The 16,345-nt window shown below is 46.2% G+C and overlaps 1 protein-coding gene across 7 annotated transcripts in view; it reads right to left on the reverse strand.

Moving 5' to 3' along the window:
• LOC118795450 (microtubule-associated serine/threonine-protein kinase 3-like) overlaps positions 1-14,774 on the reverse strand; it is a 31,003-nt gene extending 16,229 nt beyond the window's left edge. For 3 of the 7 annotated variants that reach the window (XM_036553915.1, XM_036553914.1, XM_036553913.1), the window contains exons 1-8: positions 11,390-11,828; positions 8,993-9,081; positions 7,783-7,855; positions 6,259-6,279; positions 5,852-5,930; positions 3,604-3,761; positions 1,897-1,972; positions 1,384-1,593 (exon numbers count right to left, since the gene is read on the reverse strand). In XM_036553915.1, the coding sequence (XP_036409808.1) occupies positions 1,384-1,593; positions 1,897-1,972; positions 3,604-3,761; positions 5,852-5,930; positions 6,259-6,279; positions 7,783-7,855; positions 8,993-9,081; positions 11,390-11,472 (789 nt within the window). In that variant the 5' untranslated portion in view covers positions 11,473-11,828. Of the gene's footprint in view, positions 1-1,383; positions 1,594-1,896; positions 1,973-3,603; positions 3,762-5,851; positions 5,931-6,258; positions 6,280-7,782; positions 7,856-8,992; positions 9,082-11,389; positions 11,829-12,699; positions 12,732-14,497 lie in introns of those variants that run through there. The other 4 variants (XM_036553917.1, XM_036553916.1, XM_036553919.1 and 1 more) reach the window with 4 other exon arrangements.
• Between the last annotated feature and the right edge of the window lie 1,571 nt (positions 14,775-16,345).

Consider the following 16,345-nt stretch of genomic DNA (forward strand, 5'->3'; position numbering starts at 1 on the left):
GTGGAGGGGGGGGGGGACGGAAAAAGACATGATATACAAAGCCACAAACGCAGACGTCAAATCTACTTTCCGTCTCTTTGAAAAACAGAAACATTCCGACGCGCAGACCTAGCACACTCCGGGGCAGTGGAACGTCTCAGGTCTGCAGTGGAGACAGTCTGGATCACTCTGATACTGCGACTCAGTCAACATTACGAGAACGTTTTTGAGAACGGGTTTGTACTGTGTGTTCTCGTGGTTGGGAACGACATCCAAACCAGAACCCCCCTAGGGTGGGGGTAACACAGCGCCTCAGAGGCCGCCTACGACTGCTCTCTGAAGCATTATCAGCTCTGCATCTCACGGGCGCGGCCTGACAGCAACTGCTGCTCTGTGCTCAAAACTCAGCTAAAGGTTTCGTGGAAAAAGCCGTTATGTGTTCACACCTGAACTCCAGGGCAGGTGCGGGGTCACAGAGTGCCGCAGGGTGGCCTCCAGCCCGTCCACACTGGGCTCCACGCTGAGGGAAGAGCTCTGTGCATTTACTGCCGCTGTTGCAAAACTTCTTCCCCTGTTTGTTCAGCGGGTCTCACTAGAGGAACCTCGACCGGCGCTGAAAGTCACTGCAATTACAGCGTGACACACACGCCCTCCTGCCCTTACAAAATCACCATCAGCGTGAAATTCTGCTCACTGCAGACATACAGGAGCAGTGTGTGAGATGCGTTCTTACAAAATCGACCACTGCAATGTGGAGCTCTGATTGGTCTTGCCCCATGGGCTTGTGAACACTGATTGGTCTTGCCCCATGGGCTTGTGAGCTCTGATTGGTCTTGCCACATAAGCTTGTGAACTCTGATTGGTCTTTCCACATAGGCTTGGCTACTTTCCTTCTGCCTGGATGAACCCAAAACACACTGTATTACTACACAGCATAGGGATTTGCAGTAGGCCACAGTGGTCTGAAGATTAATGAATAGCATGCTTTCTACACTACGAGCAAGATGTTCAGATTATCCAAGCTGCTCCAGTGTTTGTTCAACCATTACCCTTCAATGCAGTAAAATGGCTGCACTTCCACAAGAGCAAATATATGTGTGTGGATTAGAGAAACGGGTAAACACAGAGATCTGTTACAGCATGTATGACAGCTGTGAGCATTCCTACTCACACTGATCCTAGACCACTATTCAAAGAGGAGAAAAATGTGGCACTTGACACTTCTGGATTGGAAAGTCACCTTTACTGGGAACAGAGTCTGTCACACACAGACAGACACACACATACACACGTTCCACACCTTTAATGCAAACACACACACACACACACGCAGTACCACACCTTTCGCCCAAACACACACACACACACACACACACACACACACACACACGCACAGCTCCGCACCTCGTGTAGCAGCTTGTCCAGTTTGTCCTGCAGCTCCAGGAAGTAGCGCGAGGTGACCAGGCCCTTGCGGGACTTGTCCAGGCAGTCACGGGCGAGCTCCACCAGCTGGTGCTGGATGAAGCCCAGCACGCCGTCCGCCAAGGGGACCGCACTGTCCGGGGAGCACTGTGTCAAAATCTCCTGCAGCCGCTCCTCCATCTGCACTGTGGCCTGCAGGGGGCGGCAGTGAGGCAATCTCACCCATTATAAAAACACACTGAAGTCACACCAATAAAACCTGAGAAACACTATAGGTTTACTTGGAAGAGTTTTTATCTGAGAAACACACCACAGCCTTCAAGTATAGCCCTCTCACAGTTAGTCAATGTTGCAGAACTCCTGGCCTTTGTGTAAAAATCTGACAAAAACAAATGAAAATACTGCAAAAGACTGGAAAAATTCATTTTTGTGACAAGAATTTCAAGATAACAACATTTAGAGTTACCTCCTTTTTTAAGCCAGTTGAAAGCCTACCTTGGGAAACCTCTCTCTGTACACATGATTCATCATGATGACCTCATTGTCAAACGAGCTGCTTGTCCGACCAGGGCTACAACAGGAGAGCAAGCCTGAAGTTAGAGTTCTGCAGAAAACCTCACACCACCTTTATTTTTGGAGTGTGCCGCACAGACACATCGTTCATGATCTAAATGTGATCTTTTATCTTATAAAAAACGAAACTAAAGACTGAGAAATAATCCTCCTGAAAGCTGAGGACACGCAGCCCTCCAGGAAGTGAGGCTGACACCTCTGTGTGAGGCGATGCACCAGAATCTAAAACAAAATCAGCACACAAAAGCACGCTGACCCTGGACCTTCTGCTCGCTAAAACCAAACCCATTATGTCTGTGCTGCAAAGGAGTTTATTTGGTTGCATAAATTTAATTCCCCAGGCTGATCTGCAGCAGCTGACCGTGTTTCGACCACACTGGCGCAGGAGCATGTGACCGACCGCACCGTGTGACAGACACTGAAACACTTTCCCGGGGCCGCCGGCGAGGGTTCCGGCTGGGCGTGAGTGTAAAGCTGGAACTGCAGGGTGACATGCTACCTCTGTGTAGCAGCTGATGCCCTTTACGCGGAGGAGGAGAGTGGAACAACTGTAACTGACGCTGAGGAGGAGAGTGGAACAACTGTAACTGACGCTGAGGAGGAGAGTGGAATAACTGTAACTGACGCGGAGGAGGAGAGTGTAACAGCTGTAACTGACACTGAGGAGTGGAATAGCTGTAACTGACGGGCGGCTTTTATCTGCTGCTGCGAACGCTCAGACGCAAGACACATCCTGAGACTCACACCCACCTGCTGCAGCCTGCAGCACATTTCCACCCCACCCCCGCACCTTGCCCCCCCCCCAACGCTGCACGCTGCACTCTGCAGAGACAGACCTGGGGTTCGCACCGCACCGCACCCCCCCCCCCCCCCCTTCCCCCCAGCACAGACCGTTACTCTGAGCTCTCCTTCTCAAACCCACACAAGCTCTCAGCGCAGAACCTTCTAGATCTCGGCTCCGGGGGCTGCCCACAAGGGCATCCCTGTTGCTGCTGCTGCCGGATGAAAGGAGCAGTGTCTGGCCTGGCAAACAGCTGGCGGGGAAATGGGTGATGAGGCCAAACACAGGACCCACACGCCCGCTCTTATCTGATCATTCCAGCGCTCTGTGCTCACAGCACTGCCACACAGACGCTCCAATGCCCCCTGTCAGCACAGGCCCTGAGTACTGCTCTGCGCTCAGGGGGTCACTTCCACACCACATCAGTTAAGACGTGTTCGCTTTTAACCTCTTCTCCTTCGACTTGAGTTAAATAAATATTTACTACTGGAAGAAGTTTCAGAGTCTGAGTTCAGGACCTGAGGGGACCATCCCTTACAGGAGGTCAAAGCTGACCCCACCTCAGTATTTACACCAAGATCCTCTTACCTGAATCCCTGACTGTCACAGAAAGGTGATTTTGGGATCAAAATGCTTCCTTACGCAGCTACCAGTTTAGAACTTAACACCTCCAATTGCACCCTGAGGGGCGTGGTCAGGGGGTAGCTGATGTCATGGGTCGTGACCCCCAGGGCCCACGGCTACAGAGCAGAAAATGAAAAGCACACCAGCACACTGCAACGTCGGGTTTCAGAGGCGAGGAGAGGCCCTGTTTCAGGGTGAGAGGGTGTGGTGGGTGTGGCAGGTACCTGAGGCTGCGGGATCGGGGGCGCAGGGGGGCGGGAGGCCGCGCCTCCTCGTCCTGCACGCTCTCCGTGCTGCGGAACTGCTTGAAGAGGAAGTGCAGCTCCTCCGGGGTGGGCTGGGACGGCAGCTGGGACAGCAGCTCCTGAGAGGACGACGAGGACTGCAAAACAAAACCCACCAATCAGGTTTCACAACAGTGGCGGTTCCTGGTCCCACCGGGCGGTGGTGCAGCACAGGGGTTAAGGGACTGAACTTGCACCCAGACTGCTGTAAGGAGGCTTCCTAGGGCCTGTGACTGGATCTACACCCCACCAGCTGCTGCTCTCTCCTCATACACCAGCAGGAGGTGGTTTACAGCCAAACAGAAGAGGTGCAGCTGTCTGCCTGCAAACATCACACAGACCTGTAAAACTATCAGCCAAGTCAAAAACAGATCACCAATCTCTACATTCCCATTGTGCTAGCAGGTAAAAATGTCATTTTCTCCCTGAATTCCAGTTGTGCTGACTGATCATTACAGGCCTATCACGGTAGGGAATTTTATCTTCCAAGTGAGTTAAGATTCCAAAGCTGTGGATTTAAAAACACTGTCACATTCTCTTGACTATTATCAGCATGTTACACAGGGCCAGCTCATAACCTGTGTCTCGCTAGCTCTGGTTATTGCTCTGGGGCTTGGCATTAGGGTTGGGTCATATCAACGATTTCCTGTCGTCACACTGTTCTGGAATGGAAAACAGTCTACAACGAAAAACACTGTGATACACAATGATATCATCATTAAAAAGGGAGGGGGGGGGGGGGTAGAGACTTAAGGTAAAAACATTCAACTTTCCATCATCACTACACTACTGTACTTAGACTGAAAAGACATCAACTTCAGAGAACCAACCAGGCTGATAGGTAAGAGTTCCTAAGAAGTTGCAGTTGTGGGGATTTTATCACCAGCGCAGTCCAATCTCCAATATCCAAACTCATGTAATCAGGGTCACTCACAACACCCCAACAGGTACACTTTCCACACTCCTGCCTCTTCCTTATCATGGCACAGCCACCTCCCAGTGCACTCCTGCCTGTGTTTCTCTCAGATCATGCTGTACTTGGAAACAGACCAGGAGGAGCACACGACTGAGAAATGTCCTTTAAACTCGTCAGTGACGGACAGGTTCATACACCCAGAGACCGCTACAGCTGCGCCTCCTAATCCACTCTCTACTGACCCACTTAAAACCAAACTTAAATCCACCACTGACACTGTAGCAACAGGTCAAAATGCACGAGACCATGGACATATCAGGGAAAAGCGCTGGATCTGGAAGTTTATATTAGTTTCGCATTAACAGCCAGTCTCAGGCAGAGGCTGCAGCACAGACGCTGAAATCATGTCAGGTTTTCACTGACGGTTCTGGGCTGTTCCGTTTCACACGACAGGTGACACGCAGACACTGGAACATCTCAGGTGACGGACATTACCTCTCGGCTCGGACTGAAACCGAAGAGGATGGTGATGGAGAGACACAATGGAGAAGCCGGCAGCCCTGGGGGGGGGAACACGAGACTGCTCGGCGCGCATAAAGGCGTCTCTGACAGCGTGAATGGCGCTTTGTTCGGGACGCTCCAGCATGTGACCCGCAGTCGCTCGTCCTGCTTTAGCGTGCTGAGCTGCCACAGAGCCACAACACGCCTGCTCCTCCCTCACCTCCATCTCCGACCGAGAAAAACAACCCACAAATCATCTGAGAGTCACAGCTGCTGCTTTAATCTCCCTGTGCTGCAGGGACGATGACATCAGCACTTCCTTTTAGACAGGAGAAAAATAAACAAAACCTCCTCCTGTTAGACAGAGTTTGAGAAAATGGAGAGGAGAAACTCAGATCGCGCCCCATCCCCTTCCTCACCGAAACCCTGGCCGCTGCAGCTGAAACTCACATCTCACCCTTTCCAGCCTCCCCCAGATTCTCTCATACAGGTGAAAATAAGAAGCTCCGGAGGGGTTAGAGTAACTGTAGTCATCGCTTCCCTCTTATTTGTTAAAGTCATTATTTAGTGATGACCCTAATAACCCATTCATTTTTTACCACTGAGCCACATAATAGGAATACTGAGGCTCCAGGCTGTGGAGCTGCCCGTTGCCAAGAAAGATGGTTCAATAACCACACAACCGTGCCTCTACCACAGTTTCTTAAACCTGGAGGCCCCTGTAACAGAGAACACTGTGACTTCTGAGAGGGACAGGAGGGACCGACTTACCGACACGGTAGAGCTGGGCGGATTGGTGCCATAGCCGGACGAGGGGAGGGACGCCAGCGACCACCTTCGTCCCTCGGCTCTGAGGAAGACACCAAGGAAGGCCATCTTCAGCGAGTTACACTTTACAGCATCACTCTCAGCCTCTACCTTTAAACCCCTGACTTTCACTGTTATTGTGACAGCCTCCACAACAAGGTCCTATCAGACACCAGAAACTGACAACCGACCTGAACCGGGAGCCAACTGCTGAAAAGCCTTTAACCAGAACCTTTTATGAGCGTCACTGGGCAGTTTAGGAAAGTCCAAGCACACTCACACTCAGTGGAATATCATGCCTTTCGGGAACATAACAGGATGGAGGGAGAAAAAATGGATGAAAAAATAACAAAGGAAGGAAGATGAGTTACCTGTCTGTGCGAGCCACTTGGCTACGGCCGCGTTCGGGAGGCAGAGCAGAGAGGAAAGAATGAGGACCGCAAACAATAAGTCAGGAGCTTTAACGGCAAGATACAGCTGGCAAGCCATCCATTTATAGCCATACTCCCAGACACTAATAAATCACCTTGAGAAGCTCCTGTAAGTACTCATCCTCTCCCTCCCGTGATTAAAAAAAAAAAAAAAAACACTGAAAAAATTTCCACCGCAACAACAGCACATACTTAGCTCTCTATCTATATTGATATTAAATGCATTTGCCTACATGAGCTACTAATGGTAATTCTAATTAAAGAACAAATTAATGCGGCTTGTTTGTGACCTGGATCGTAGCTATTAAGCAAAGGCTGATTATCAAAGCTGTAAAGAGTTTTATTGTTTGTCCCTTTCACTGTTTGATTTGAAAACTACAAGCAGCACTGGAACATAATCAGCCATCCAGCTGTGGTTAAACACAGAGGCCCAGGCCACGTGTCCCACTCGACAGCGGTGACACTTTTTAGCCTTTTTAGTCATTTAATCCATTCACAGTGGAGATGCAGCATAACAACTTTAATAAAAGTACCCAAAGTTAACAAAAACCATTTACCATGACTTTTGATTTGTATCAGCTGCAAATTAAGTCAGCAAATTAAAAAGACTCTGCATGGTAGCACAGCAGCAGTAACTGAAGAACGCTGTTTAAAAGAGTTCAGAACACACTGCTTTATGCAAAATTTTTCTTTTTATGATCATCCTGTGGCAAGTGGGTGATAAGTACATTCTAAAACCAGCTGCCACACTTGACAAGTAATATTTTTTCAGACTCTTCCCCTGTAAACATAACCCTCAAACCCAGTACTTCGAATCGTCAAGTATCAACATGTTTTATTTCTCTTTTCCCCTGTGACGTCCTTGCAACCCTGTCTCTGCAAGCAGGCAGGAGGAGTCACGGTTGCTTTGACTCGAGGGGATGTGACAGTGAGACCATGCCTCAGTGGGAGTGTCACTGTGCAGGGGCCTGTTCATGAGGTGCCTCTATAAATCCACTTTATGCAGTTCTACTGAAAACACATCACTGCAATAACCATGCAGTCACTGAGCTGTATTAGCAGAGATATCGTCACCCACTATGAGATATTATTAGAGAAAACTGTTATAATGACTTGTCTCTAACAGGAAGGTGGTAGAAACCACTAGATTATCGCTTAAAAAACACCTAAACAGGACACCTTAACAGTACACTATAATCAGAACACTTCATATAACACATTCCAGTCATTGCTAAGTGCATACTGTCTGTTCTCAGGATCTGTGTTTTCTGAGTGCAGATGACAATTCAAGTCCTCCACCTCAATCAAACACGCACGTCTGAGCTGTACAGACTGACAGTTTCTCAGGCAGAGAGGCAGAGACGTGCCCTGCACAGTCTGAGCCCGGGGCAGCCCTGCACAGGAGAGTTTGGCTGCATTCCCGGGAGACTCCACAGGACAAATAAGCAGCAGAATGTGTCCTACCTGCGAGCGAAGGGGAAGCTGACGGCCGCGCTGGCAGGAGCATTCCTGGGGCTGTCCAGGGGACTGCTAGCTGCTGAAAAACACGCACACACGTGCACACACGCACACACACATGCACACACAGACACACACATATGCACGCGCGCACACACACACACACACACACACACACACACGCACATACGCACATACGCACATGAGTGACTAGCCTGGTATCATTTAAGAAAAACATTTCTGACATTTTCTGCAAATGGCTCAAAGTTATCTTTGAGTAATCAGTTGTCAGCTGCTAAACATATGTTGACACATCTGTAGACTTTAAAAGGAGCCTGGTGTCTGTGCTGGCGTGGGAAATACAACTCATTCATCAGTGAGACAAAAAGAGTCTGATTATTGAATATCAAGGGCAAAGAATGTGCAAACCTTCACAAGCACATGTGGCATAGCACACCTGTCTCCAGGCAGCCCGCTTAGTACTGTGCATTACAGTAGGCATTTGCTGATCTCTATAATGCACATATGCATCAGTGTAATATCCAGGTCGACTGATATACAGATCAGAGGATCTGCATGGCTTCCATTGCAAACCAATGACAGCGAAGCAGCTGGCTGGAAGTCTTTCACAGAATGATTACCACTTACTACAAAGGAAAAAGGCTTAGAATAACCCCAGAAACAACCCACAAAAGCAGACTGGATATATTTCCAACTCGGAACATGGAAACAAGGGGTATGACTTCCTTTATGAGATACTCTAGCAGTCAGTCTGTAACCAGATACCTGACTGTGGTATGGATGAGATGAGGAGGAGAGAGACTCATCTCAGATGGAAAGGCAGGAATAAACGGCAGACTAATGTAATGCTGCCAAGAGCAGCGAAGTGACTCGTGTTAAACACTGGTATTAATAAACTGAGTGAAAACGGGACGTGCGATTGGCTAGATTTCCTGCCCACTACCTGCCAATGAGGGCATGCACATATATGCATGCGCTCAGTATGCTGACTTCTCTCGGTGGGTAGAATTTGGGAAGTGGACGCTCTCAGAGCTAAATGTCACCTACATCTGTTCCCACAGTGGCTGTCACGGTGTGTCTCTACACTGACTCCCCAGAGAGGATCTGATAGGCACACAGTCATTGGCTTTTTGGTGACAGACCGACTGGGCCACACCAAGGATGAGGGAAAGGGAGGCGAGAGATTGGGCCTTACCTGGAGCCAGCAGGAGGGGGGAGAGAGGCCTCGGGAGGGTGGGGGACGAAGTCCCCACAACCAGACTCCTCCTCTTGTTGCTACGGCAACTGTAAAGTGCATGAAAAATTAACCATGAAAATGTACACAAACACAAGCACTGAATACTTCTGTTTGGTGTCCCGGGGCGGACAGCTTCAATGTCACACCTGCAGAATCGTAACAATTGACAGGTGGCAAAAAAAGGCATTTGCACTTTTCAGTCTGTCTATTCATTCATGGTTTCACTCTGAAACTACAAAGAATTTTATTATTAATAATTTAATAAATAAAGCCCATCCATCTGGCTCAATGAAGAACACACAGACTTATTGTTCACAAGGCATGTGCCCTGTTCATTTCAAAATTGAATGTAGCTGAAAGGACTGACAGAATTTATCGGAATAGATAAAATCTTTTCAATTCCATGAAAATGGAGAATAATGGGACTTTTATTTTGCTTTCTTCTTAAATCCATTTCTTTGGCACTTCGAGGTGCACTGCTCCAGACTAAATGTGATTCACTGGTAGGATCATTGTGGATTTTCACTCTAAACCAAAAGGTGCAAGCTTCAACAAGGATCAACCCTAAAACCCGAATTAAAATAAAAGTGTCAACATTTCAAAAATATTATAAGTGCCTCTGCGAAATTACCTTGACAGAGACTGTTTTCTGTCACTTAAGTGCAACCACACCCGGCATTATAATAAGAATATGCCAGGATAAACTGTCTTCCAGTGCACGTAATTTCAGTGTTCTGGTTTCCCCAGTTACTGGCTCTGTTGTGCAACCCTCGAGGCGTAGGACCCTTAATTTCCTCTTTCTCTAGGTTATCATTTGCAAACAGCTCATACATCTCAAAGCACAGTGCTCCTCTCAGAGCTCAAAGCACGTGAAATCTGTGTCCGTGGCGACGTACCACGATCGGAGAAACAGAAGAGGATATTTCTGGGTATCAATTTAATAATTGTTTTCCCTATTCATAGTTACGAGTGCAATAAAAGAATAATTGCGAGAGGAATAATTGACTCCAAAACGATTTGAATGATCTGAAATTCTGACACGTTCACACCTCAGTCAACACACGGAAAAATGTTTTCATCACAACCGCAGACACACTGATCAGCTCAAGTCGCCAAATGCAAACATAAACACGCAATCCACCCGAGGGCAGAAGTAACCCAGCACAGTGATTCACGGCCACGCTTCCTCACGGCACTGGGGATTTTATGATTCCAGAAATGGCACGGATATTCCCCGCGTTGCCCCATCTGCTAAAAATTCTGAGGTCATACACGTGACCGTATAAAGCATACAGCTGCAACGGTGTGTATACAATGACACGAAGCATTTGCATGTGGAAAGTCATCAGTGTCCATGCGCTTCCCATACTGACTGTTTTTCCGCCCTGGCCCTGCGGACCTGCCGCGGGACCCTCCGGCGGTTCTGTTGGCTCCACCCGTTTTCGGACCGTGGAAACACCACCAAGTGTGACGTCATGATGGTGACTGTCGTTTCCGAAATAAGTGACTGATACAACCTATCAGGTATGGCGTTTGGTACATACTACGCCACAATAATTTAATCTGCAAACTGTAAGATAAACAGAGATATTAGCTTCTACATAGTCTGTTGAAAGTTATTGATTAGGCTACATAAACTTCTGATTTTCAACCAGAAATTAAAACATAACGTTCACTTCAAACTCGATACAATTAGCTGTTTGTATGTCTTACAGATTTACGGTTAATCAAAGACCAAGAAGATATTTGATCGCCCAGCTCAGGCACCTAAGACTCGGTCAAAGTGAGAAATATATAACTTAAACACCGTGATACCAACGTTGGCGATGGCCACGTTTTCTGAAAACATTCAGCCGCAAAAACAGGGCGGATACGAAAGCACACGAACGACCGAACAAGGGCAGTTCCCACACCATATCAAACAACTAAACAATCAAGAGCAAACCCGGAATAAAACATTTCTAAAATGACGGTCTTACATTACATATGCACTGTTATAACTCTGGATCTTAAAAACTGTGCATAACCTCTGGAAGAGGAAGATAAACCTTCTGGTGACTCCGGCTGGCTAGACTCGCTAAGAGATCTTATAACGATAGTTCAAACTTGCTAATATCTTTTGACTCAGTTTAGCAGTTGATCGGCAAGTCAAATTTGCAAGAATATTTAATGACACCTGCTTGGTAGTAGTCTTTATCAACAGGGTTAATATATAATGTTTAATTAAAACGAAACTAAAGGATCTATCTAATTTTCAGGCCAGTTCTTACGGGTTAACTCGGCATAGCCTGTTGCTCAAACCTGCTGATCAAGTTAAGAGAATAAGCTACCCAGTTAATAACTTAAAAATTTTACCTTTTTGATCGCTTTAGCATAGCTCCCGTCACAAACTGAGTTTTGTAACTGGGTAATACCGTCCAGTAATTTGGGTCAGACATGATGAGTTTCTTTGAGCGCAATGCAGCAGTAGTTTCGGTCCAAAAAGAGGATAATTTGTTTGTCTTCCCAGCAGCTAGTCAATAGCTTGTAGCTAATGATACCGAGACAGGCATGGAAGCGCACAGGGAAGCCGAAAGCAGGCGCACTGGCCCGGGTAGTCCTCTCCAAACTCCATCGCCGTGGTAAAACTGTCGCAAGTTAGCCACACCAATGGCGTCATCGCTTTACTTTTGCCGGCGGCTCATCCAGGCTTCCTACAGTATGATAAACGAAAGGTTGTGTGCTTCATCATGCTAATATAGCATCACATCGCAGTAAATTTCGAAGGTTTCCTTCTTTAGTTAACGACGCCAGGAACTCGAGTGACGAACGCGGTGTGCGTCGCCGGAGCGTACCACTGCCCGAGGGAGGCGGCGAAACCCGCTGTCACAGATCGGGAGTCTTAAATTACGCGTCATTCATCCCACATTCATACAGTAGTACTTTCTACACTCATACAAGGAAACAGTACTTTGATTCATATTAGCAAACTAAGTAATGTTCACGTAAACTGAATTATCACAAGCAGCATGCAAGCATACCCCGCATTCACTAATAATAAAATTATGTATACACTCTCTCATAACACTTTGGTGACTACTATCCTAAACTGACAGCCACACATCTGTGTGTGTCTTACTGTTTAACTGTCAGTTTAGTGTGTGTGTGTATAAATATGTTTAATATTGTATGTTAATCACTACAGGGCTGGAAGAGGCACTTGATACAATATCTCCCCCTTCTGGACAGTCCGCTGTACTGCATGTGGGAGGCCAAGGCCTGTCACCTTTCAACAGAGCACGGCTGGAGTGACCTGTCAAGAAAAACAATGACAAATTTCCCGCAAATAATTGATTAGTGTATATTTTCTGGGATGCAGGTGTGTTGCGTAAGAATTTGTCTATCTACAGGAGCCTAAACACAAAAGACAACCGGTTTATTTTTGGATTCTGGATGCGTTAGAGTGGGATGATAATCCTGAGGCTGCAAACAAGTGTACAGTATTGAAGTGATTTAGGGGCATTTAGCATCTTTAGGAAGTTGTCATAATGAAACAATTGCAGTTCTCTGCGGTTGTGTTTTGAAACAGTCCCCAGTTAAACCATACCGCAATGTGCCTCCTCTCGCGTTATGAAGAACTGAACCGAGCTTATTCATAAACAAGATAAAGAACCAAGTGTACTCACATGCTGCCTCTCCGGGGTAAGCTGAGTTCCTTCTGCAAATTAAAAAGAGGCATTATGCATCACCACATCCTGTCGGTACTCACTGCAGAACAAAACTGCCATTACGCTATCCGAGGTCTCCACTAGATGGCACTGTGGTAACTGTAGATTTTGTCACCCCAGATGAACGTACGCTATCCTATCAAACGTCATGGGGCAAAGGTAGTGCATAAATACATAAAACACGTCGGTATTCTAAGAAATTAAAAGAGTGTTGATCCACCTTTGGCCTAAATGGCTACTTCATTGCGTCGCGTAGACGCAATTAAGTCTGGTAATTGTCTGGTAGCAAGCAGACAGCAAAGCAGTACTACACTCCATTCTTCCTTTAAAACATTTGTAGGATCCACGACTGAATTCATCCCTAATTATGCTCTGTCGGGCTGAGGTTGGTGATCTTAGCTGGCCACGGTCGTTGCATTTATATTTAGCCTACATATATTCATTTGGCAGACTATTTTATCCAAAGCGACTTATAAGTGAGATTACTCTCTTAAGACCACGCATAGTCACACCCATTTTCCAGCACACAGATGGGATGTCTCAGAGTAAAACGCGAAAGCACTGTCCGTTAAAATTTGAAGTGACAGCAAGCTCTCAAAATCATGTTTTATCCTGTCTCATATTTATTTAAAATCTCATATATATTTAAATCATACAGATATTTACCTGTATCTTCCACTATGAACACAATAACAAAATACCTCTTCAACCCACGCTGTTGTCACAGCGGCTGTCAAATTAATTCGCACACATCTAATTAAAATTTCGTATGTACGTCAACCTCTCGAATTAAAATGAGCATAAAATAATTAATGTGCCAATAAATGACTAAGTGACGTTTACACGTCATTTTAGTTGGCAGACGCGAATACACAGGGAGCCCAGCAGTGAGTGTAAGTGGGAGTATTTCTCCTATGCTGGCAGCAGCGACACTGACGGATTTGCAGTTCTGACGGAACTGTGCACCTTTTTGGCTAGGACAGCCGTGTACTGAATTACTGAGAATGGTCACATTTTCTCTCATTTCAAATGAGAGTGTTTTTTTTTTTGTATTAGCAAATAAGATCCAAGAATCCTTGGTTGGAATATCATACGCAAGCATGTACCCTAGCAGCTGACCTTCACAAGAAAGATTTATGAATACTTAGCGCTTCCAACAAAATACTTCCCTGCTTTTTTTAATAAGTAGGAAGACCCTTAAGCTAGTTAAGACCTGTAATATTAGGGAGGGAGGAGATACACAGGTAGTGAACAATGCCTCTTGTTTTCCGACATCAATTAGGCTACAGTTTTTTTCTTCACGGTTTAGAATGCACTTAAATATGTTGAAATAATAATACCATGCAGTCTACGACAATTATCTCAAATTTAAGTCAAAACAAAGAGACACCAGGTTCCGTTACACAGCCTGCACAGTAGCATGCACATTCAGGGGACATTCAGATGCAGTTACCAGGGATGCCCTCGCCGGATCGTCCCAAACCATGTGAAACCGTGTCAAGATGTTTGACAAAATTCACCCGACACGAAACCCAGGAGGTACGTTCATGAAATATTATATAATTTAAACCCATCATTAGACAATATTTTTACGCTATTTTCCCTCCGTCTGGTGCTGCTGCAACGCATAGGGTAATGTTCACGTAACCATTTCGTGAATAATATATTTGTTCCGTTAATTGTTCCCTATAATGATCACAAACGGTTAGCTTGTTCATGGAACGTGCCCCTGAATGGGTTATACAGCATATTTTACCTGCAATCCACGGCGTCTCAGGATGTTTGGCTCATCCATTACGAATAACACGACGGAAATTACAGCGGTTCCTGGTGTATCCCTCTTTAATTCAGTTCATATCGAGTCCTGTTATTAATGGTTTTGGTACCAGTCGCACTTCGGTTGCCACTCTCAGGCGTAACAACGACCGATTCCGCTGTCTGTAAATAGCGTGCAACTTTGTCATCTGATCGGACTGCATATGAATGAACAGGGTCCGCAGTTTTCGAGAAACGGGTCGGTGCGGACGGGAGTGAGGGGCGTTTCGACGAGGCTGCGTGCACGCAACTAAACTTTCGGCTCTAATACGGCGTGAAACGGCAGTTTTCGTCACGACTCGGTTGGTACACGCAATCATTTGAGTAGTATCAGACTTGCTACCGGTTTTAAGTAGTCTCCTACTCGCCTCCAAAAACAGTAATCACGAGTGTTATGTAATTGCAAGACTCACAAACCGGCTGCAGATGAGAAGCTTCCATTGAAAGTGCTTTATTAAAACACATTCTATCACATTATCAACAACAACAAAGGAAGCCGTGAAGGTTTCCAGATTCACAACATCCCAGCAGATGAAATGCTTCAATTAAACCATCACGCACACCTTATTAAAATGTCAAATTAAATGTTAAAAATGTTTCTGTCATACTTGTCTGTGCAATAACCAATCCAACTGTCACTGAACTCAAACTTAAATACATACTTAAAATAATTTATCGGGATCGCAACGTTCATTTTACGTTAGAGGCCTGCGGTTTAACCCTGCACATTTTTATCCATGCAGATAAGTGGTATAACTGCACCCACACCCACAAACAAGGACGCTGAGTGGCTAGTTGTATAGGCTGGCTGCAATCAGCCACTGTTGCATTTTGGGTGTAACAACCTTATAGCCTATAGCTATCTAGTTACATTACATTTTTGTCATTTAGCATATGCTCTTATCCAGAGCAACGCACATGGGTTACAATTTTTACATGTTATCCATTTATAGAGCTGGATGTTTACTGAGGCAATTGTGGGTGAGGTACCATGCCCAAGGGTACAGCAGCGGTGCCCCAGCAGGGAACGGAACCCTTGCCAGCCCTCCTCATTACCACTACTGCTGCCAGTTACCTATCTGTCTGACTGTCTGTATGTCTAAAGTCATCATCATCATTACTACTTCCGCTGAGTATGGGGCTTCCATTGCAATTGGCAAATGACCTTAAATTTACATTGTACAGAAGTGTCTGGCTTATTGGGTGCACCAGGTTTGTTTGCTTTAAACCTTTGCTCATGACTGGAAGCTGTTAAGTTTCCAAATTAGTAATAGTACTCATTAGTGCACCTACTAATACAGTGAAAAAGCACCCTTTTCATCTGGTGGTAAAGAGGCAACCTACTTTCCTTCTGATTGACAGATTATTGGTAGTGAAACGACTGTCAGCCAGCCATCTGGGTCCAGTCCAAACAGAGGATTAGGGGCACATAGTTCTGTGGAAAGTTCTTCGACTCATACAGGGCAGCTTTTGGAAGCGTATGAAGGTAATGACAAATTATGCAAGTAAACAGCCATGGGAAAGCTCTACCGAGGTCCTGATCTTGGATACGGCTTCAGAAATTGTGTAAATGTGGAAAAGGTGTGTGCCACACAGTGGAGGCAATTACCGGTGAGTCCGCAAAGCAATTAGATAACAAAACAACTCCCACATACATACACACACAGGCATGCATACACACACACACAGAGGCACGCACACACACGCACACACACACAAAAGCATGCATACACACACAAACACACACACACAGGCATGCATACACACACACACACACACACACACACAC

The sequence above is a fragment of the Megalops cyprinoides genome, chromosome 20, assembly GCF_013368585.1.
Source record: "Megalops cyprinoides isolate fMegCyp1 chromosome 20, fMegCyp1.pri, whole genome shotgun sequence".
Lineage (NCBI taxonomy): Eukaryota > Metazoa > Chordata > Actinopteri > Elopiformes > Megalopidae > Megalops > Megalops cyprinoides.